This window comes from Anopheles arabiensis, chromosome 2 (assembly GCF_016920715.1).
Source record: "Anopheles arabiensis isolate DONGOLA chromosome 2, AaraD3, whole genome shotgun sequence".
NCBI classification, from domain to species: Eukaryota; Metazoa; Arthropoda; class Insecta; order Diptera; family Culicidae; genus Anopheles; species Anopheles arabiensis.
In genome coordinates, this window is record NC_053517.1 from 104,353,748 (window position 1) to 104,374,653 (window position 20,906).

The following is a 20,906-nucleotide window of genomic DNA, read 5'->3' on the forward strand; positions in this document are numbered from 1 at the left end:
ATTACGATTATACCCGGGGACACCATCCACGCCACTAAACCCAGACACACACGGCGGGGAAACATTTTAAAAATATCTTATCGCAACAAACAGCAAAAACGGTGATTTCGGTGCGCCGTTCACACAAACTGCAGTACCTCCCGTCTTTAGGCGCAGCGATTAGGGGTCTGTGACGCTGGATGGTAAATCGGTCCGCCAATTCTCCAATCACCTGATTGCTCCAAACAATATGATATGTTTTTTTAACAGGCATGGGAATTGTTTAGCGAATTTTGCTCAAATTTGAACGAAATCTGACATGTGAAATTCTCTGAATTCTGGTCCATTCGCATCATTCACCCTATTTCTTCAAAACCAGCTCCCGTGTCCCAACACTTTCGAGCCGTTTTTCGCTCCAGTCCTCATTTATTATGGAATAATAAACGGCTTGTTACATCGCAAATGTCTACACCTTTATGCTGCTGAAAACATAACACCTCATTGCGAGCAGTAAAATGAAACAAACCCTACTTCGCTACAAATCATTTAATGCCGATTTAAAGAGCAACATAAAATCGAAACCAACCGGCTCGACCCTTCAACATCAAACACGAGGTCCCGGGCGTTTACGAGGGGAGCGAAAGAAAAACATTCCGCTGCCACGTGACAGCAATCGATTTTGAGACAACCGTTAGGGGGGGGGGGGGGGGGGGATTGAGAGCGTAAAGGGAAGGGATGATCCGACACTCCTGCGCCCTTTTTTGAATGGCAAGGATTACAACATGCGCAACATTATGAGGGAGGAATTTACGCCACAGAAGAAGAAAAAAACGAAGAAAGAATTTCTTTTTGAAACAATTTGTGACAGTCAAAATATACATAAAAAAGGTGTATCATGAGCTACTGATGGTTATTTTCGAAGATATCAATCATTAAATAGCAGCAGCAGCAGCAGCAACATGAAGCCATAATTGAAGGATCCGATACTGAACAGAGGGGAACGAATTTCCCACTCAGCGGGTTATAGATTTTTTATTTGTTTGAATATTATCTTTTACCCAACACCGACATTCCCGGTGTCACGCAATCGATCACAAAATTGTGCAAATTTTGACACCCGTTTTCCAATCCCCGTAGCCTTGCAATAAAGAGAGGTCAAAGGACACGCAACACATTTCAAACCTTTGCAGCAGTAGGATTGAATAAATTTTGATTCTATCGCACGAACAAGAAACCCTTTTCCAGTAAAACCATTTTGTATTATTTTTGCTGGCATTTCTGATTTAATCGAAAGTTTTGATTGAAAGTAAAATTTTCAATGCAATTTGCCCGAGCAGTATCTGCCACTCCTTGCCCATTTCCCGGGTTATGTTTTCCGTTCCAATAAACCACACTGATTATGAGTATGAACCCCAGCAGGCAGCAGGTAAGCATTCTTAAGGGCTCTGGACTAAGTAAATCACACACACAGAGAAGTTTTTACCCCTCCGATTTTCCTCGAAGAGAAAAAACAAAAAAAAAGGAAAAAGTATGACTCATTTCCGCTTCCTTGCTACCAGCGCACGTCTGCCACACACGGCTGGCAAAAAGAAAAGAATAATAAAGGGGAAAGTGGATTGAAGAATTTGCGGAAATGTGATGCCAGCATGAATAACAACACAAAAAACAACCCCCTTCACAGCCATCAAAAGCATAATTTCCGATCGATGTCGCTCTCGTGTGCCGGCTCTTGCGACGCTAAAACACCCGAAATGTAATGCGGTATAGCGTACATGCAGGCGCGGTTTTTTCTTTTTTTCTTTTTGTTTCTCTCCTACAGGCGGCAGTGGGGGCATTACCTTGACTGACGGTTACATTGATGGAGGAGAAGAAGTTGTTGACACGGTCGCAGGACAGCATCGAGCGGGGCTGGGCGGCTGCATGGTGGTCCCGCCCATCGCCCATCGTATCCCGGGCCGTTCGGTGCACCCGCGACGACCAGGCCGAGGGCGGCACGGCCGATCCGCTGGCAAGGACGGTGGCGGCGCACAGGGCGAGCCACACGAGGATAAGCCGGGCCATGGTGTTCGCTCTTGCAGTGGCGCAAACGACACGTAATCCACCCGCGCGCACTCGGGATCAGGATCGCACTAAATCGGACCGGGCAAACCGGGATGTTTTCACACGCTTACTATTTTCACCCTTCGGTGGGGACAAAACAACACCAAATTTTCACCCTTTTAATTCACAGCTTTTTTTCAAACTTTTTTTGAGCCACCCCCTGAACTTCAGATGCTTCACTTCACCACCCCAAAACGCACTGTACACAACAATACACTACCCCACACAGAGACACATACACACGCGCACGGATTGCTTTGATCGAGAGGACCGAACGAAGAACATTTAACCACCACGACTACTACTACGCGTTCAAACGAATCACGGAAAAAAGACACACGACGGCCACGGATACGATGAACCTTCCCCCCAGTGTAAGGGGTAGGAAGGGGTTAGGGCGGGGGTTTCGCAATTCACTATTGCACCATACACACAGGACACACTTTTCACACAGGATGGGGTCTTCTACTAGTTATGTTTTTTTTAAATGCTATTTAATATTGAAAAAGAAAAAAAAACAACATGAAAAACCTTGAAAATAAATAATTAAGAATTTGATCTTAAAATTAAACACACAAAACAGGTACACTAATATGATAAGGAAGCGAAAAGCAATTCCTTTCCCTTCCCGGCAGCCGTCTCGAGTGCACAACGAACACACAAGCCACACAAGAAAAACCACTTGTGCAGCATCAGCTGATGAAGATGACGTTTTTGCTTCTCGCCCTTCTTCCCTCTCTCTCTCTCACTATATCTCTGTTTCCTCCTTCTCATCTGATTGCTCTCGTTTGTATCTCGCTGTGGAAGAAATCCGCGCACTTGCTGCACAACACACCACTTAAGTAGCCCGTCTTCATCCACACTCACACACGCACACACACTTGTATTAAGAAATGCATTTCTGTTGTTGCTCTTGCATATCTGTTGATGCAATTTTCGCTTCCTTCCTCCCTTTTGCTCTACCTCTCCCATTCCGTCTACGTGCTTTTCGTGGTTCTACGCCGCCGCAAGACTCGCGGCCACGAAGACGCACACACAGTCACACACAGCAAAACATACACACACACACGCACGGACAGCTTCGTCTTTGGAGCCGGCAAGTGGAGGATTTGCACGTTCTCGCTGCGTTGTTGTTTCTTCTCCACCTTAGATTTGTTGCAATTAGAAACAACATACACACACACACACACGCACGCTACAGCACTTTTGCACAACTTCCTGATAGTGACGACCTGCGTGCAAGAAATCGTTTCTACGGGGGCCGCGTCTGGCTGGTGTGCTGCCTTTCGCTGCGAGAACTGGCGGGGTCTGCTCTGTTTTGCACTTGTGTTTTGTTTTTATTAGGACACACGTATCAATCAAAACCCTCCACACTACGCTGTTGTGTGTGTTCGGTACGGGCGTGCGGGTGTGCGTGTGTGTGTGTGTGTGTGTGTGGCTGTATGTTCAAGCGAATAACCTTCAAGATATTTCTCCTGCTGCTGACGCACTTTGCACCGTGTGTAGAGGACGAGAATGCCACTACCGGCTGTACGAGAAGATTCCTGAAGAAACTGACTGTATACACACACACGCACCCGTTAGAGTAGACACGGTGAGGCGAACATCTTTCTACCAGGTCCCTTTTTGCTCCCTGCGCTCCGGGTGAAAACAGAGTATAACACGGTACAGCAGCAGCAGCAGCAGTCAAGATGAACAAACGCTACAACACTGAAACGATGAGTTTTGGCCACGCAAGTACGGGCACGCACGTCCGCTTCGTTCGCGTAAGGGGAAACAACTAAGAGTACGCACCGCTGTGGAAGACCTTAATACTCTCTCTATCTCTTTCTCGCCCTCTCGCATCTTGATGCGAAGAGAGTGAGAGAACGCGAGCGTGTGAGCGAACTGCGGGAGCAAACGGCATCTTCCCAAGGAACAAAACCGTTGCCGAGAGAGAAACACGTTGCTGCTCGCTCTAATTTGTGTAGCCTTCTTGCTCGCACTCATCGGCGGACTTTACAGCGCACTCTCGCAATTCCGCACTCCGAGCAAATCGTGTTCAAACAGAGAGCGAGTAAATTATTTTTTTTCCCTCGCATGCATTTGTTTGTCGCTCCTGCTTGCACCAGTGCGTTAGACTGCACGGTGAAGAATATTTGCTCAGAAAGATTCTTTGCGTGTTAGCTAATCTCATTGCGCACACCCGCACTGATTGATTCGATGATTTTATTGCAGAAGTAGTGAAAAAAGAGCAAACAAATAGCTGCATTTTATATGCGGTTTAAAATAAAGATCTGCAAAAACTCGACAGCAAACCCGGAAGGTAAAATATTCGCATGAAGGACATTGAAGGGTGGAATCATTCCGTAACTCGCATACACATAGTACTGCAGCCTACTAGATTAAACTTATACAACTTCATATGTGTTTTTTTGGCAGAATTGAAATTTATTTTAAAGACGGTCCAACAGCCAGCCTAACTGGTTCCCCGACGAGTAGTGGTTTGCGAAATACGGCTTAGGATCCGTATGTGACCCTTTACTTCACAAGTAGACAGCTTTTTTCTCCTCTTAGAACCATAAAACTTTTCCGAGTTAGCCACTTAAATATTGGTGTTGAACTCATCTTATATGTTTATGCATTTGGGCATTTATTTTGACACAGTTTACGAACAACAAGTGAAGCACGAGCTGACTTTTTGGCGAAACATGACTGCAAAATTACTTTTTTATGTAAATCTTCAATACTTGCAACAAATTGCATGTTCACTTGCCAAATTTCAACAGTTCTTCCAAAGTACTATAGTTTTCAAAATGCATCCAAATAAGGAAAAAACTGCATAACAAAGGAATTATACAGTCAGAATTCAAAAGTTGAACGCTTTTTAGTTGGCATGCTTTCTAGTTGAACGCTCGATAGTTTGCTGACAGTTCAATTAAAAAGCATGCGTTTGTATGGGAAAACCGGTTTTTTGGAAATTTTACAAAAATCTCATGGCCTGCCGAGAAAAATATGATTTTTATTGTATGGGAAAACGTGCCAACTAAAAAACACTTGTTCAATAGTTGGCAGGGAATCGAAGTTCAACCAATCAGTTCAGACTGTATTTCTAATCAGAATCGTTGATGAAATTTCCCTTATTTGATAATGATTTGATATTTTATTTTTCCTTCTTCGAATAAAAATATATATACCCTAGCATTGTTTCACCACGGGTGTTTGCAAAAGACGTAATAATTGTTTAAGGCACCTTCAATAAAATAATAAAGCTCAATGTCGTTAAAACTAGCGTAATTTATTAAAAACACTGTCGCATTCTCCTCAAATCCAACGGAAATGCTATAAAATTTTAAAAATCCTCAACGAGCACCCACTGTGTGCGACTTTATGGCATCTGACAGCTGACAGCGAAGAACCGTCAAATCTTGCGAATGTCAATCATAACGAAAATAAACAACATACCGGTGAAAAGTTGGGCGATTACGCCTTCCATGCACCGCCTTTTCTGCAGTTCCGTGGTGAAAAGCAGGAAAATACTCTGCTTACGATGAGATTCACAGATGCGCTCAAATCCTGCTGGGTAACAACACTGTTCGGTGCCGTGCTGCTACTAGCCGGCTCCACCATCCTCATCTGGAACGAGGTAAGGTAGCAGAAAATGAAGAATTGCTTGATCGTTTCACACTACTCACTGCCATTTCCGTAGGGCCGAACGATTCGGATTCTTTTATCGTTAGATGAGGCCCTGAACGATGCAGTCACAGTGCGAGCCGATGAGCCGTACGAAAAACAATACGAAGGACGCTTGATTCATCTCAATGGTGCGCTGTCGACGGGTGAGCCGCTAACCGAACCGGACTACAACATCCAGGTGCAGGCGGTGAAGCTGAAAAGACGCGTCCAGATGTACCAGTGGGTCGAGGAAACAGTGTATGAAAATGCCATTTGCATCGAATCAAAATCAGATCAACTTATCTTATGTTCATTTTTGTAGGGAAAACCGTTTCGGTGAATCCGTCGCGACGGTCGAGACGGAGGACAGATCGTACTTCTACAACAGAGAGTGGCGCGATGAACTGGTCGACTCTCGCAGCTTCTACATACGCACCGGGCACCATAATCCCACGTCCTTTCCGATCGACTCCACCGTCCATCTGTCCGAGCACGTGCACGTCGGTCCGTACGAGCTGGGTGCCGTAGCGAAGGAACGCTTCAAAACCTTCCAGGAGGTCACATCCGACACGCGACCGGAAGACCCATCGGTGAGGATGCACTCGGGGCTGTACTATCACTGTAACGACATTTGGAACCCGGAAATCGGCGACATACGGATACAGTTTGCGTACGCCGGGCTGGAAGGCTCGTACGTGACCGTGGTGGGGAAGCTGGAAAACGGTAAAATAATACCGTACGAATCGACGCACTTCCGCAAGGTGCTGCTGCTCGAACCGGGCGAGCACAATCTGCACGAAATCTTCCGCTTCGAGCACCAGCAGCAACGGATGAACACGTGGGGCATACGGTTCATTGGCTGGATGTTGCTGTTTTTCGCCACCATTTGCAGTGCCACGATCATGCAGCATCTGGCCAGGGAGCACCGGCTCGTGCGGCTGTTCCTGCCCGACACTCACTTTACCCTGTCGACCAACATCATGATGTCGTTTTCGGTGGCGCTGGTGATTGTTTCGATTGCGTGGATCGTGCATCGGCCGTGGCTGGGCGGCGGGTTGCTGTTTGCGGCCATGTCACCGTTCCTGTACTGTGCACGCGGTATTATGGGGAGCTATCAGCGGATGGATTGAGGAGTGTGAGGATGGGAAACAATTTTAACTAGCGTAACATATGGATGTAAGTTTTAACCAAATCGTGTTCTTAACTGGTTTCTTTGTTTTGTGATACATTAACCTGATTTTGTCATTTGAGTGTTGATTGTGCGTTCTTTGAGTCAGTGTTTTAAAAGGGAAACTTATTCCTTAAATTAGTTATAACAAATACTTTGTTTTTTAAGAAATCAAACTTCAATTGTTACTCATAAGTAATTGGAACTGAGTGAAGGAACATCAATACTCACATGTTTAAAGACAATAAATAAAGATTCGATAAAAAAGGATTCTACCATTACAATCATGTAGATAAACAGCAGTAAATAAAACACTGTGAATGTTTTTGCACTAAGCACCTAATTAACAATACTCGCATAAAGAATCAGCAAAAATTCTTGGTTCAACCATCAACAGTCAACTCCGCATACACGGGGCCGATGGAATATACATTTTAAACTCAATATTTTATTTAAAGTAGCGTTGAATTTAATATAATATGAAGGAAAATGAGGTATTTATTCCTTATTAAATGAAAACTGTACATTTAGGCATTATTTTACTAAATAAAAGAATGATTTTGTCAGGCCAGGACGAAGCGTTCTAGCCGTTATTTCAAATTTATTCATGCCCTGCATCAACTGGCAGCACTGTCACACGTCTGTCAGTTGTGCAGTACTAGAGCTCGATGCCCACAGTGGTTGACTGCTGCGAAATTGAAGCGAATTTGTTTTGTAACGATTTTATTCATGAATAGTAAATGATAAAACCGTCTCTTTTGGTCCTCGATTGTGTTTTTCTTAATTTGCAGTGATTCTTGAATCAATCAAAAGAAAAAGATTGGATGCCAATGGTTATTCAAAAATAATTCAAACCATATAAAAAAATTCATATCACCGACAGACACGATTCGGTGAAAAAACATATCGTTTAAAATATAAGGTAATTTTTTAAACGCGTTCATCCACTAATTTTTAACAAATTAGAACTAAAATAAACAAAAAACTAATTCCCCGAAATAAAAATTTCCCCTTTCGCATGTCCGCACGGTTCGTCCCAGCGTGCGCTCGGAGCTGTCCGCCAGCTGTCACTTTCAAAAAAACAACCGTAAACCCGCCGCAACACAACTGCCAAGCGAAGCAGGGCAACACACACAATCGCTCTCGTAAAGTGCGTCGCGCACGATCGCGAAAGATCCCGGGCGGTACGGTCCGGCGTTGTCGGTACAGTGAATGCGTGTGACGGAACTCTCCTCCTCCCCGAGGCAAATTATGGTGCAGTTTTTCGCGAGAAGGCATCATCCATCATCATCGGTAAAATTACGATCGCGTCGTTTGCTTTGATATTCCCTTTCGGTGGCGTGGTGCGACAAGGGGGCACCCAGTTCAGGTGCGAAAAGTGCGCGTCCCGGTCGTAGTAGGGCTTCGCATCCCAGTTTCCTGCTGTGTGGCTCGAACGCGTGCATTTTTTTACAGTAAAATAAAACGGAGCAAACTGCAAGATTTAGTGCATGTGCGCGCGTGTGTGTCTGTGTGTGCAGTTTTTCTTAAGCCAGTGAAGTTTTTCCGTGAGGTAAGAAAAACCTGTTCTCGAAAGTGGGTTCAGAGTGCTTGTGTATGAGTGTGTGTGTGTGTGTGTGTGCGTGCTGTGTGTTTCTTGTACCTGGGAGGAGGAAGGAAGCGTGAGCGCACGCAGCATAAGCACAAGCCTCCGGTAGGCTGTGCTTCATGGGCGCCTCTGTGCAAGCTGGTATGTGTTAATGTGTTCTGTGCGCAGTGTTAGTGTGTGAGTGTGTGAGTGTGTGCTTGTGGTATGAGCGATTGGTTTCAATTTGGCAAAGAAGGGAAAAAAGTATGCTGTTTGTATGCTGTGTCGCGACAACTGAAATGAAATAATCTTTTCTTCGCGAACGATCGGGCCCATCGTACTCACCATCAGTGGACGTGATAAGGCGCCTGTCTCTCTCTTCCATACAAACGTTAAAGAAAACAAGAATTACATTCCGAAGGCAAGGAGCTGAACATAATTTAAAAGAGATCAATATAAACGAAAAGACACCAAACTGTGCATCAACTGTGGCTGCACATTTTAATGCGAAAACAAGTGCACTGACCCTGTGGTAGAGTGTGTGTGTAATTCACCGTTTGCTGTGCAAACGACCATCACCACCACCAACAACGACGCGTGTCCTTTTTTGTGTGTCCCCCCGAAACGATGAAAGAATCATTATCGCTGCATGAGAAGAAGGTTAGCATAATGTCGAGCGGCATCGGCGGTGGCGAGACGGGCGAAACCGGCCTAACCGCCGATAAGAAATTGATCCCGATCACGCATTTGTCAGCGTGCCAGCAGCAGAAGAATCCATTACAACCGATCGAAAATACGGCAACGGCCGTGGAGCAGCAGCAGCAACAACCACAACAACAGCACCAGCAGCCCATCAACGGTGCGGCGGCGGTGCTGATGGCGACAGGGCTTCCACCACCACCACCACCATCATTGTCAGCTGGAAATGTGGAAGGTAAGTTCTCCCCACAGGACAACGCCACTCGGTGTGTCGTGTTAGAGCAGGCTTAGAAGGCTTTTGAGCGCTTGTGTGTGCGAGCGGGTGCGCGCGCGCGCCTGCGTGAGCGAGTGAGAGTGTGTGTTACCATAACAACATTCCTATGATGACATCGGACTCGCTCGCTCACTCCTCGCTTTGCCATTTCGATGTTGTCGCATCAGCAAACGAGCGCTTGTGTTTCGTACGCTTTTGCATGTATCTTTCCCTTTTTCCGCTTCCATTCATCTCGTTTACTCCTTCAATCTGGGTTATGCTTCTTCCGTGTCCCGTTTTGTGGCCGTATTTACATGTTGGTTCTATTTTTCTTCCCTTCTTCTACCCTTATGTTGCTTGTTTTTGGCAATTGGTGTTGACTCACCACCATTCGGGATGCTTCAGTGTGTGTGTGTGTGTGTGTGTGCTATGTGCGCTTTGGTGTTTGGTTATTTTGAATTCCAACCATTCCCTTTTGAACTTCCTCCCCTCTCCGACTCATTCAAACTTAACGATTACTTGTAACGATTTTGAACGAAAATGTGCGCTTCTGTGTGTGAGAGAGAGAGACAGCAAAGAAAAATGAAAGAGAAGAAGGGTAGAGAACGAAGAGCATAGGTATGCTCAATGATGCAGAGCACAAAGAGGAGCAAAATGAACATGTTTGGCGTTTTATGGACATTATTTTGGAGTTTTAACGAAGGAAAAAAATGTTTGTGTTTTTGTGCGTTTTTCTTCTTTTTTTTCCTTTTATTTTGCATTTGGTTTTTGTAATTGTTAAGCAAATTTATTGTTAATTTTTAATTTGTTTTTATTGCTTTCTTCGATATAATTTTATTTACTTTTTGTAGTTTTATGTTCATTTTTTCCTTTTCATGAGCCGTTCCAATTTCTTGTTTGTAACATTTTTGTATTGTTTTTTTTGTACATTTTTCTTCTAAATTATAACTATTTTTTTTTATTTTTATAATTTGGCTATGTATTTGCTCTCATTTAAATCCATTAAATTATTTCTTATTTAACTGTTATTGTACCGACTCAATTCTCTTTTGCTAGATTTTATGGATTTCTTTAATTTGAATATGAATTATTTATGCCAGTGTTTTTTTTTTCAATATTATTTCTGGAATGTTTCATCGTCAATATGAACTCTCCCTCCCCTCTCCCCTCTCCATATTTATCTTAGTTAGTATCTTAGTTTTTTATTTCCATTTTTCCATCAAAATCATGTGATAGGCCTCAACAGAGTTACGCACCCGTCTATCTTCTTCATATCATCGCACGCTTCAAACATTTATTTGTTTTTCTGTAATACAAAGCTACACACCAACCCATCCACCCACCACACTGAACATATCAACTCCCTGGTGGAGGGAAGCATCACCAATAAACAAAAAAAAAAAACTCACCTCCAGAGCGACTTTCAGTGCCTCTGTGTGTGTGTGCGTGTGCGTGTATGTGCATTTTGCGTCATGTTGCGTTGAAGCTGAAATATTCTGCTTTGTCTCAATGTGCCACACCGACATTTATTTCACATTCCTTTCGGAAATACGAATTCTGACTCCCGGACGCCGCCGCTGACGTATTTGCAAATATCAATAAGAGAGAAAGAGAGAGGGAGAGAGGTATGCGCGGGTCAGAAGGGTGTACCGTGGTGTGGTGATGGTTGCTTGTTGCTCGGGAGGAAGGGAAAAGAAGACGCTGGCAGAGCTGGGTGGGCTTAGTCCTATGATGTCATGCTACTGTGGCAGGGAGGGTTGGGAGATTCGATTTCCTTCCCCCAAAAAAAAAAAAAAACGTTTGGTATGATTGCAAAGTTAGTCATTATTCTTGCCTGTATTGCTTCGACAACAATACCTTATCATGTCTTAGAACAGAATTTTAAATCAAATGTTTAAACTATCGAGCAAATATTGACACGCTACATTTTCATGTTAATTTAAAAACACATATTTTCGCCAAAAATCAAACATATTTTTAATAAATAAAATCACCTTTTCTCAGAACGCTTTTTGCTGCGGGTTCAAGCGGGGCAACAGTTAAGTGTTTTTCTTGTCCATTTTAATGGCTCAACGGTCCCGCCCTCCCCTTCCCTGTGTCCAGTGAAGCCAACAAAGGCAAGCAAAACAGCATTTGTAGTAGTTGCAGGCGCGCACGGCACCACCTGTTGTGTGCAATGAAGAACCCCCTGCGAGCTAGAAGGGATGGATCCCTTTTTTCCCTGCTGTTGCTGTTGTTGTTGTTGTTGGGATCCCCCTTGGCCCCTTTGGCGGGGCACCCCTTTTGCTGCTAAGCAGGGCAAGCGAGCGAGCTTTGTGCCACTTTCTCACGCGGTGTCTTCCTTTTTTCGTACTTTTTTTTTTCTATCTCCACCACGTCCCGGGCAGCAAAAAGGCGGCGTCTTCTCGTGCGTTGTGTCGCCGCGTTATACTTGCACGATTTTTTGAAGCATGACGAAGGGTGAATGGTTGATGAAAAGGGTACATTTACGTTGAGCTAGAGAGCGCGAGAGAGAGAGAGAGAGAGAGAGAGTGCTGGGGACGATGCGGATCACCTTGCGGGGTGTGGGCAACAGGTTGATTACGTGTGTCCATCCTTTTGCCTTGCCGTGATGGGACGTTTTTAGGGGGATCGCAGGGATGGTTAGCTTTGTGTGTGTGTGTGTGTGTGTGTGTGTCTGTCCTGGGAAAAAATGGGAACGATATATTAACTCAGCTACTGGGAGGATGAACTTTTGCTTCTCTGTAGGGATATGGGAGAAAAATGAGTTTTAATGTAATTCGGTTTAGGGGTAAAGTGGCTTCGTTTAAACTGGAAGGTTTGCAGCATTGTTTCGTGTAGGGAATCTATTTTTGCTTTAAATAAGAGAGCACAACATCAGCTACTTCACATGAAGACGACTAAATGTCTAGAATTTTCTTTGTATTGGAACAACAATTCTCGACTGTCATAGCAAAATCAACTTCACCAATTGCCGTTTTGATCGATTTAGTCAAAATGATGAACATTGCGACAAGCGTCCATTTTAATTGGCTTGATTGACAGATGCGTTCGGTCGATATTTTTCGACAATTCGTGTGTAAATCATCATACGACACGAAATCAATTTCGTTGTACGTTTAACTGTATTGCACAATTTATAGCATTTTTGTTAATGCTTTAAGTGCCATTTTAAACGAATGTAAAGCACGCCTGATAAAATGTGGGGGAAGGGTTTACAATTCTAGTCAGCTTTTTTTACATGGAGATTGACATTTGGTGGCTGAAATCATAAAAAAAATAAAAAAAAAATGTTAACAAATTCCGATTGCCGAAAAGATAACACAATTTGAATCGATGTTTTAAAATTGAATGAAAGCGAATGAATGAATGAAGCGAAAACAAAAAGGATGTTTAAAAGCATCTTTGTTTGTACATACACAAATGGGGAAATACAATATGACGATACGTAATTGTCATTTGGGATACAACCCGGATGATGAATATTGTTCCACTGACAGGCAAACATTTCAGCGTTCTAGCTTGAAATAGAAAACGGCTCTATATTGAATCTAATTTAAAACAAATATTAATCTGATAAAGAATCGCAAGCTTTAAGAAAGTGATTTTTATAGGTTATAAATGCCAAAACAAATGAAAACCTGTAGCTTTTTAGTGTGCATGTGTGTATGAAATATTGGCATAATTATTGCATACAATTTGCTTAATGTCAACCACATAATTGAAAACTAGTTAAAAGCTCCATTATTCGAACCGAGATTAACTCAGCTTACAATTTTCTCCAATAATGTCAAAACAGAAACTATTTAAAAAAAAATCTAAATCTTCTTCTATTTGGCGTAACGACCTACACGAACATGCCGGCGCCTGTATAGGCTTTAAGGACTTAAATCATTACCACGTAGCCGGATAGTCAATCCTTGCTACGGGGCGACGGTCCAGTCTGGGCTTGAACTCATGACGGGCATGTTATTGAGCCGTTCAAGTTGACGACTGTACCACGGGACCGCCCAAATAGATCCATAGGTCACTAGTTCAATCCAATTCCTGTGGAATGTAGATCGATAGGTTATTGGTTCAATCCGGTTCGAAGGACCAAAACTGTTCATTTTGCTAGTCTTATCTATGCGTAACCTATCCGTAAATCAGTTCAAATATAGAGTTCGAAATAATAAAATTCAAATTATTATTCAATGTCCAACACTTAAAGTTACATCCTATTATAATACTCTTTTCAAAAGCAGTACATCATCACGAATCAGTTCAAATTATCTCAGATTCAGAAAGGTATGATCAATCTCACAAAAGAATTCTTAATCCTACGACCACCACCACAAAGGCACAATAGGAAAAGGTGTTACTCACATTCCCTCCAAAGATCGGTGCGTAAAGTAACACTTCTCCACACACCACGACGCGCGGGGTTTTTGTGAATGAAAATGATCAACCAGTTCCACAGCCACACTGCGGGCAGGTTGACAGTGATGTGCTCTCGGGCCGCTGACAAGGACACGGTCATCCGATTTTGAAAAGCGACAAAATGGCAGTGAAAGGTGCACCGATCTTTCACATTCGTACCGTGTGTACCTGGGCAATCTATTTTCGGGGTTACGCTTTACAAAGGTAAAGGTGGTGTTTTTTGTTTCGTATTTTTTAAATCATTGAAGTTAAGATGAGTAATACGTTATGCAAAAAAGGGGTTAAAAAATAGACACTCAAGTAGATCTCAGTCACCTGTGTGTGTGTGTGTGGAGCTTGTATGAAAACGCTTACCAATTGAGCTGCTTAAACCCGCACATTTTGCAAAACAGATGGATTCGGTAATGCGCGTCACGGTTTGGGCCGGTGATGTCAGCGACCGGCGGGCAGCGAGGACTTCTCCTCCTCGGCTAAATGTTGCGTCCAAAAGTCACAAACTCTGACTAATGCTACTTTGCATAAATTGTAACGAACTCCGAAAGGGAGCACCGATCTTACCAGGACCGATCGTGGGCATGAAGGTTAAACGTCAGGGTATAAAGGGTTCAGGTTTCTCGGTAAGAAACATCAGGTGCGCGCGAATGCTAAGCAGATGTTAATGAGCGAGAAAAGTGTGTGTAAATGAGCGTTTTTTTGTGTGTGTGCTGTTGTTTCTTCCTTCCGGGGACGGCCACCTTTTGCAAAAGATGACTTGGGATGGGATTTCTTACGGCTTCTGATCAACGGGTTATTGTGCTGAGAAACAAGGCTCCAAGGCTACTCAAAAAAAAAAGGATACAATTCCCACCCAAAGGCGAGGATGAGGAGATCCCCTTTTCGAGCGAAGCAATTCTTCACCTCGTTTGTCTTAATAGGCCGGTTAATCTTCCGTTTCGGGAGAAAAGGGATGCTTCCAGTTTGGGGATTTTTGTTTCGTTTTGTCGTTTAGTGTAAAAAAAAAACGCTTTCTTAAAGAGAGATAGCGCGCTTTGGCTTCTTGAGAAATATGAAATGGAGCGTGTGCCTGTGTGTCCCAAGACAAAACTTTCTGGTGAGAAAATTAGACAAAAAAAAACATCATTTCTATAACAAACACTCACACACCCACCAAAATAACATCGTGAGGCATGAAGTATTACGCCCGGATAAAGGATACGGATACGAATTGGAACAAAACGGATGAGATAACGGTAGGGAACGGCCTAAACCGGCCTTTTGTAGTAAGGAAAGGGGAAGAACGGGCGCTTCAGCAACATTTTAAAAGTTAAGATTTTGCGTGCGCTTTGCAAATGCAACCGTAAAGAAGAACTTCCGCTGTCCGGTTTTTCGGGAACAATTTTAACTCGTTAGAAACGGAGCGGAACTCTATCGCAGCGGTCTATGAACGAAGAAAAACGTAAATTTTCTTCCCTAACTCGATTTGCTGATGCTTTTTTTGAGTCATCTCTCTGTCGCAGATACAGTGGCCGGCAATATAAAGTGGCCACTACTTACAATTTTATATTTTTTCCATTTTTTCCGTGAAAGATGAAGTTATTGTACTGCTTTATTTTTTGAAACATTGTTCGTGATATGCTTAAGAATGCGCAGTACCATAGCATGACAAAAATGAGAAGTTTGCTACAAGAAAAAATATTTTTTCCAAAATTGATCAAAATCACTGTGCCAAAATAAAGTGCCCACTTTATTCATTCTACAGAAAATATTTTTCTGAACAAATATAACACTAAACTTATAATTTATATGCGTTCCTCTTGCATTCTTTACATGTTCGAGGATCTTTGGCGTATTTTTTTTCTAATTTTTAAAGGTTTATCTAGTTCTGCATCTAGTTTTTGGATCTGGTTCTTCTCAAGCGTTATCAAGAGCTTTAAATTTCAATTTATTTGTTTGTGACACCAGTTTTATCCACCTTCGCACATAGAATCTGCCTCAAATTCTCTATGGAACCAAGATTTAGACTTCATGGAGGACATGCAAGGTGTTTCATACGATACTAGTTGAGAAATGTTTTTTGTATTGATTGTGTGTGTTGAGATGTTAGCCTGTAGGAACATGTTTTTAGTTTTCAAACCCCATTTTTTAAAAAGAAATATCCCAAAGTATTGATGAAGAATGTTAAAAAAGGTATCAGCCATAGTTGTACTTTCGATTCACACCAGTTTTTACGCTACTCCTAAAGATAAACACCCCCTAGCTATCACATTGCAATTTTCGTAATTTACTGCCTGTTAGATGTGGCGTCCTTCAACTTCCTCGCTCGAGCTACAGCAATCTAACAAAGCCAATTGGCTTCAATATGATCAAGAACATGCAGATATATCGTTAGATTGTTGAAAAACTGGTATTTGGACAGATGAGTCCAAATTAGAACTGATGTTCAAAAATAACTAGACGCGATCCAACAAACCAATATGTATGAAGAGTGCAATGTGATGACCAGGGAGGGGTTTTCTATGCGAGGAGTGGGGAGCATGGTATGAATCGACAGCATAATGAAAGCTTATACCTATATAAGCATCCTGTGTGAATTTATCTGTTTTCTGTGAAAAATACGGAGTTAGTAAATAAATTTATGTTACAACAGGAAGACGACTCAAGTTACACACGAAGAATTTTTTAATTTTTTTTTCAATCAAATCGAATAAAACTTCTTTAATGGCTCCTACTTAGTCTTAACTTTAATACTATCGAGATTTCGTGTGCAAATTTTGATGCAAATGTGGTGAGAATGACGTGATTAGGAAAAATAAAATATGTTAAAGTTCTGAAATACTCTTAGGAAGAATAAATGCCAAATATGTGCAAATAAAACAAAACTAAATTATGTCAAAGATCCTCGAACATGTAAAGAATGCAAGAGGAACGCATATAAATTATAAGTTTAGTGTTATATTTGTTCAGAAAAATATTTTCTGTAGAATGAATAAAGTGGGCACTTTATTTTGGCACAGTGATTTTGATCAATTTTGGAAAAAATATTTTTTCTTGTAGCAAACTTCTCATTTTTGTCATGCTATGGTACTGCGCATTCTTAAGCATATCACGAACAATGTTTCAAAAAATAAAGCAGTACAATAACTTCATCTTTCACGGAAAAAATGGAAAAAATATAAAATTGTAAGTAGTGGCCACTTTATATTGCCGGCCACTGTAAGGATGTTGGTAAAGATCCTCTGGAAGAAAGTTTACATTGCTGTTTAGGAAAGATTAATGCATCTTTTTTGGAGGGGCGTATCTACCACCTTCAAACCTTGACGTGTGCGATACTTTGGAATATAGGTGTTAGAAGGTAATGGTTTCGTAGCGCAAGAGTGTTGTATTTTTCGCTCCGTGACTTTATTCCTTCAGGGCCCGGTGGAATGAAAATGTTTACACGATCACTAGAAAGTTTTAAAAATGTGCCCACAACAGCCCGCTGTACGTCCCTAACGTGTATGTTAGGAAGTAGGTAGTGGCTGCTTGTTTAGCCACCTTCTTTCGTCAACTTCGGTTGCTCACATCCACCCACCCACCCAGGCGACGACAGGGCATCATCTCCGGTCTCATCTCCGGCCATTTGGCTGTGCCGCGTTCTAATCCTTTCAAGGCGTAGGTCGCGGGCCTTTTTTGTTTTTGTTTTGCCCTTTTACGTGCTTGCGGCGTACTTGGCAGGCCTTACTTTGGGGGCATCTTGTAAAAAAGTGCTAATTGTTGGCTTACCGGTTGAGGACGGTGATGTTTTTTTTGGCGAAAAAAAAAAAATGGCGCCAACACAAGTAATTTGGGTGGCTGTGGAAAAGAAAAGTCATCAGTTTACTTGTTTCTCGTAATTTTAGCTTCAGTTTTACGTTAGCGTTTAGCCTTTGTTCCCATGAAGTTGTGCTGATGTGTCGCTAATTCTGTAGTCAAAGAGATAAGTATAGCTATTTACTCATGCGCATTGTAAGTAAAAGTAACCTAAAAGTGAGCGTAAGTTTCAAAATGTATAAATAATTAACTCGAAAAGTAACTTCTAAGAAAGAATACCAAGAATAAAACGAAAAGAGGGAAACAAAATGTAAGAAAACTGAAGAAAAAATGCATATTAAGAAAAACGATAATAAATAAAGAAAAAGTAAAAGAGAGAAACAAAATACAAGAAAACTAAATAAGAAATGCCTAGTATGAAAAACGATAATAAATAAAGAAAAAGAAAAATAGGGAAATAATATACCAATAAACTAACTAGGAAATGCATACTAACAAAACGAAAATAAATCAAAAAAGTTAAAAATAAAGTAAAGGTAATCACTGCATATGATTCGATTTGATGCCACACCAAAGGATTGTTAAATTTATGTAACCGACACACACACACACAATCTCAATGGAATTGTCCCACAAAAGATTTCTATTGCCCAACTGGCAAACAACCCACACAATGACAGGGCAGATGATAGTTGTTAGGTTGATAGTTTCGGGGTGCAATATTTATATTCCATAATGCAACTTTTCCGACGAGTTGTTGTTGTTGTTGCTGGAGATCGACTGTCGAGGGGGGGGGGAATCGATCGGGAAGTTGTGCGTCCGAAAGGATTTAACTGTAATGGAGGTACCAAGGGGAGAGGAGGAGAGCGGCCTCGTGATTGTGGCAAAAGTTTGCTCCATTCACTTGAACGATTGGGACACACACACCGACCGACTCCCACAGGAATAGCGCCCTCTGGACAACACATTCGAGCGCCGTTCCGATTACAGCTCACTCGTTCTCTCCAAACTTCTAGTGCGGCTGAAACTAGAAGCTTTGGGAGGATGGTAGTGAAGTGTACCGTTTAACATCCTGTGACCCACCGCACCGCAACCAGCCCTAGAATCCGGAACAGTAGCAGCAGCAGCAGCATGAATGTTGTGGGGTGAAGTGTTTAAATTGTATACAAAACTTTGCCGTATTCTGTGGCCCCACTGGATGACATTTTCTCGGTAGCCACGACGGTCTAGGCTGCATCATTTCCTACCGGTTTCGGTTCAACCGAAGGTCGAACTGTCAACGATGCACCCCTCCCGCAATGGGGCAGCCAGACACACATTGCAAGGGGAAGAGAAGGACTAACTTTCGGAGGAGGTCCCGTTGTGTAAAACCCCTGAAAGTCGCCCACAGCCTCCGGTAACACAAAACATCCGGTCCGCGAGACACGAACTATCCTCCTCCCTCGTGGGAACTCGTGGGGACATTTAGCCCCATCACCACCGTTTGGGTGCAGGTTTGGGGTCGTTTCTGATACTCTCTCTCTCTCTCTCTCTCTCTCTCTCTCTCTCTCTCTCTCTTTGTCTGGATGTAGCGGACCTTTAGCCTATTGTGTAAACACGCACAAACAGAGAGAACGAGCGTGGTGCGTGGCTTCTCTGTTGTCCTTTTTCGGACCGTTGTCATATTATGCCAAAGCCGTGCGCTGCTGCTCCCTTTCAACAGTGTGTCTCTCGGTGTGGTGGTTGTGGTCATCAGCACACAAAAGCGTTCAAAAGGGTGATGCCCCTGTTACGTTGTCATTAGCGGAAGACGGTCAAGGGCGGCGATGGCTTTTATCGTCGTTACAAAGCGCCTCCGGGAGAGGGATGAGGATGTGTCCTGCTTGGGCCGAGCAGGGAGGGAGTTTGAGTAAACATTGCAGTTGCAGTTTCGCAAATTTCGCGAACGGTTCGGCACACGGGCTCCAGCATTCGGCCGCAAAGAGCGTGTGTGTTGTTCAGTAGAGCCAGGGCAGGCCCGGTGGTTTAGGCGTAAGCGAAGGCAAACTTGCCGCTAGTTATCGCCCGAAAGTTAGCAAAGCCACACATGGTGTACCGAAAACTCTGCGCTACTACAGTTTACACTGCATTTCCGATGGTCCTTCGAACCTTCCGGGATGATGACATTAAGCCGCAGTAGAGAGAGAAGGGAGAGCGAGTACGATAGGACAAACTGTTCCATATCGACTGGGCGCATTTAGGAAGGGGCGCAACAATGCTTTGGATAATGCTGTTATAAATTGCTCGTCATTGCGAATGTTCCGGTGCGACGAAATGATCGCAAAAAGGGAAACACATGCGTGTGTAATTTAAGCTTCGGTTTGTGCTGCCGGGCAGCAGTTAATTGATTGAGGTGCATCAGGAACTGGTGTTCAACTGCAGAGCATACAATTGATTTTTTTTTGCTGTGTAATATTGTCTATCTGGAAGTCCTTTTAGAATATTCACCGAATAGAGGAAATTTCTCGCATTTCTTTGTTTTTGGACTAAAAGGAGCTTCGGTTCGTATTAAGCTCCTATCAGAAAGGCTGAATTTTTGAAGTATTTCCAAGTATGGTTTGCTGTGAGATTCGGGAAAGGCTACTTCTTCTCCGTTGAAAGACAACCAAACGTTTCACCAATATCTGGAGTTTCTTGGTTTGTTCAATTTCGACTACAAAACAGCTGGTTCGTTGTCGCATATCTATGTTACCTAGCAATTTTGGGTACCATCATCGTTTCTTTTTTATGGTTGGGATGTTTTGCCAGGCTTCCTAAAAGTCCAAAATTCCAATTAATAGAATTGGTGACTGGTGAAACCAGGTCCTCTAGCATTAAAAGGCAATCATTCGAAATTCTATCTACGAAATGTATCTACAGAATACATTTTGTAAGGGCTTTTGTAAGGTTGCTTGTATTGTATGAATTCTGGGCAAGTAGTAGCATCATAATCGACCGTAGGTAATTCTCAGAATACGATACGATGTTATCTACATATAGTAGCCTATTCTTCATACTGTTGTAAGAGTATGTAAACATTATATCAACGTTTTTGGCACACAGTTAGACGAGTCAGCGATGTTACGCTTGTATGATTGTAGGCTTGTGATATTGGGATTCAAATTGCACAAATTTCTGTGGTTTGAAGTCAACTATGTTCTGCACTGTTGACGTTCGATTTGTGTATTTGCATGCTCATATGACAAGTCATATGACAAACTTTGCTAAGTTATGCATTTTTAGAGTCGTTTAATGTCTCTTTTAGTAAATATTGAATTTCGCAGAATTCCTATATCGATTGT

The 20,906-nt window shown here is 42.6% G+C and overlaps 3 protein-coding genes across 13 annotated transcripts in view; 2 read left to right on the top strand and 1 right to left on the bottom strand.

Annotated features, from left to right (window-relative positions):
• LOC120896884 (division abnormally delayed protein) overlaps window positions 1-3,861 on the bottom strand; it is a 126,982-nt gene extending 123,121 nt beyond the window's left edge. The window contains exons 1-2 of one of the 8 annotated variants that reach the window (XM_040301442.1): window positions 3,791-3,861; window positions 1,818-2,569 (exon numbers count right to left, since the gene is read on the bottom strand). In XM_040301442.1, coding sequence (XP_040157376.1) covers window positions 1,818-2,040 — 223 coding nt within the window. In that variant the 5' untranslated portion in view covers window positions 2,041-2,569; window positions 3,791-3,861. Of the gene's footprint in view, window positions 1-1,817; window positions 2,570-3,538 lie in introns of all 8 variants that reach the window. The other 7 variants (XM_040301449.1, XM_040301435.1, XM_040301394.1 and 4 more) reach the window with 7 other exon arrangements.
• Window positions 3,862-5,511: 1,650 nt separating this feature from the next.
• Window positions 5,512-7,345, top strand: LOC120897055 (transmembrane protein 43 homolog). The gene is made up of 3 exons (XM_040301663.1): window positions 5,512-5,704; window positions 5,768-5,991; window positions 6,056-7,345. The coding sequence occupies exons 1-3, from the start codon at window positions 5,609-5,611 to the stop codon at window positions 6,861-6,863; spliced, it is 1,128 nt and encodes a 375-aa protein (XP_040157597.1). The 5' UTR covers window positions 5,512-5,608; the 3' UTR covers window positions 6,864-7,345.
• Window positions 7,346-8,004: 659 nt separating this feature from the next.
• Window positions 8,005-20,906, top strand: part of LOC120894363 (protein ECT2) — a 77,030-nt gene continuing 64,128 nt past the window's right edge. Inside the window, exons 1-2 of one of the 4 annotated variants that reach the window (XM_040296889.1) lie at window positions 8,006-8,453; window positions 8,820-9,402. In XM_040296889.1, coding sequence (XP_040152823.1) covers window positions 9,096-9,402 — 307 coding nt within the window. In that variant the 5' untranslated portion in view covers window positions 8,006-8,453; window positions 8,820-9,095. Of the gene's footprint in view, window positions 9,403-20,906 lie in introns of all 4 variants that reach the window. The other 3 variants (XM_040296892.1, XM_040296890.1, XM_040296893.1) reach the window with 3 other exon arrangements.

Excerpts from the sequence above, each read along its gene's own strand:
- LOC120897055 (XM_040301663.1), top strand. The coding sequence starts at position 5,609 with ATGAGATTCACAGATGCGCTCAAATCCTGCTGGGTAACAACACTGTTC. Across the intron at positions 5,705-5,767 it reads CCATCCTCATCTGGAACGAG|GGCCGAACGATTCGGATTCT; the intron begins GTAAGGTAGCAG and ends CCATTTCCGTAG. Across the intron at positions 5,992-6,055 it reads CAGTGGGTCGAGGAAACAGT|GGAAAACCGTTTCGGTGAAT; the intron begins GTATGAAAATGC and ends TCATTTTTGTAG.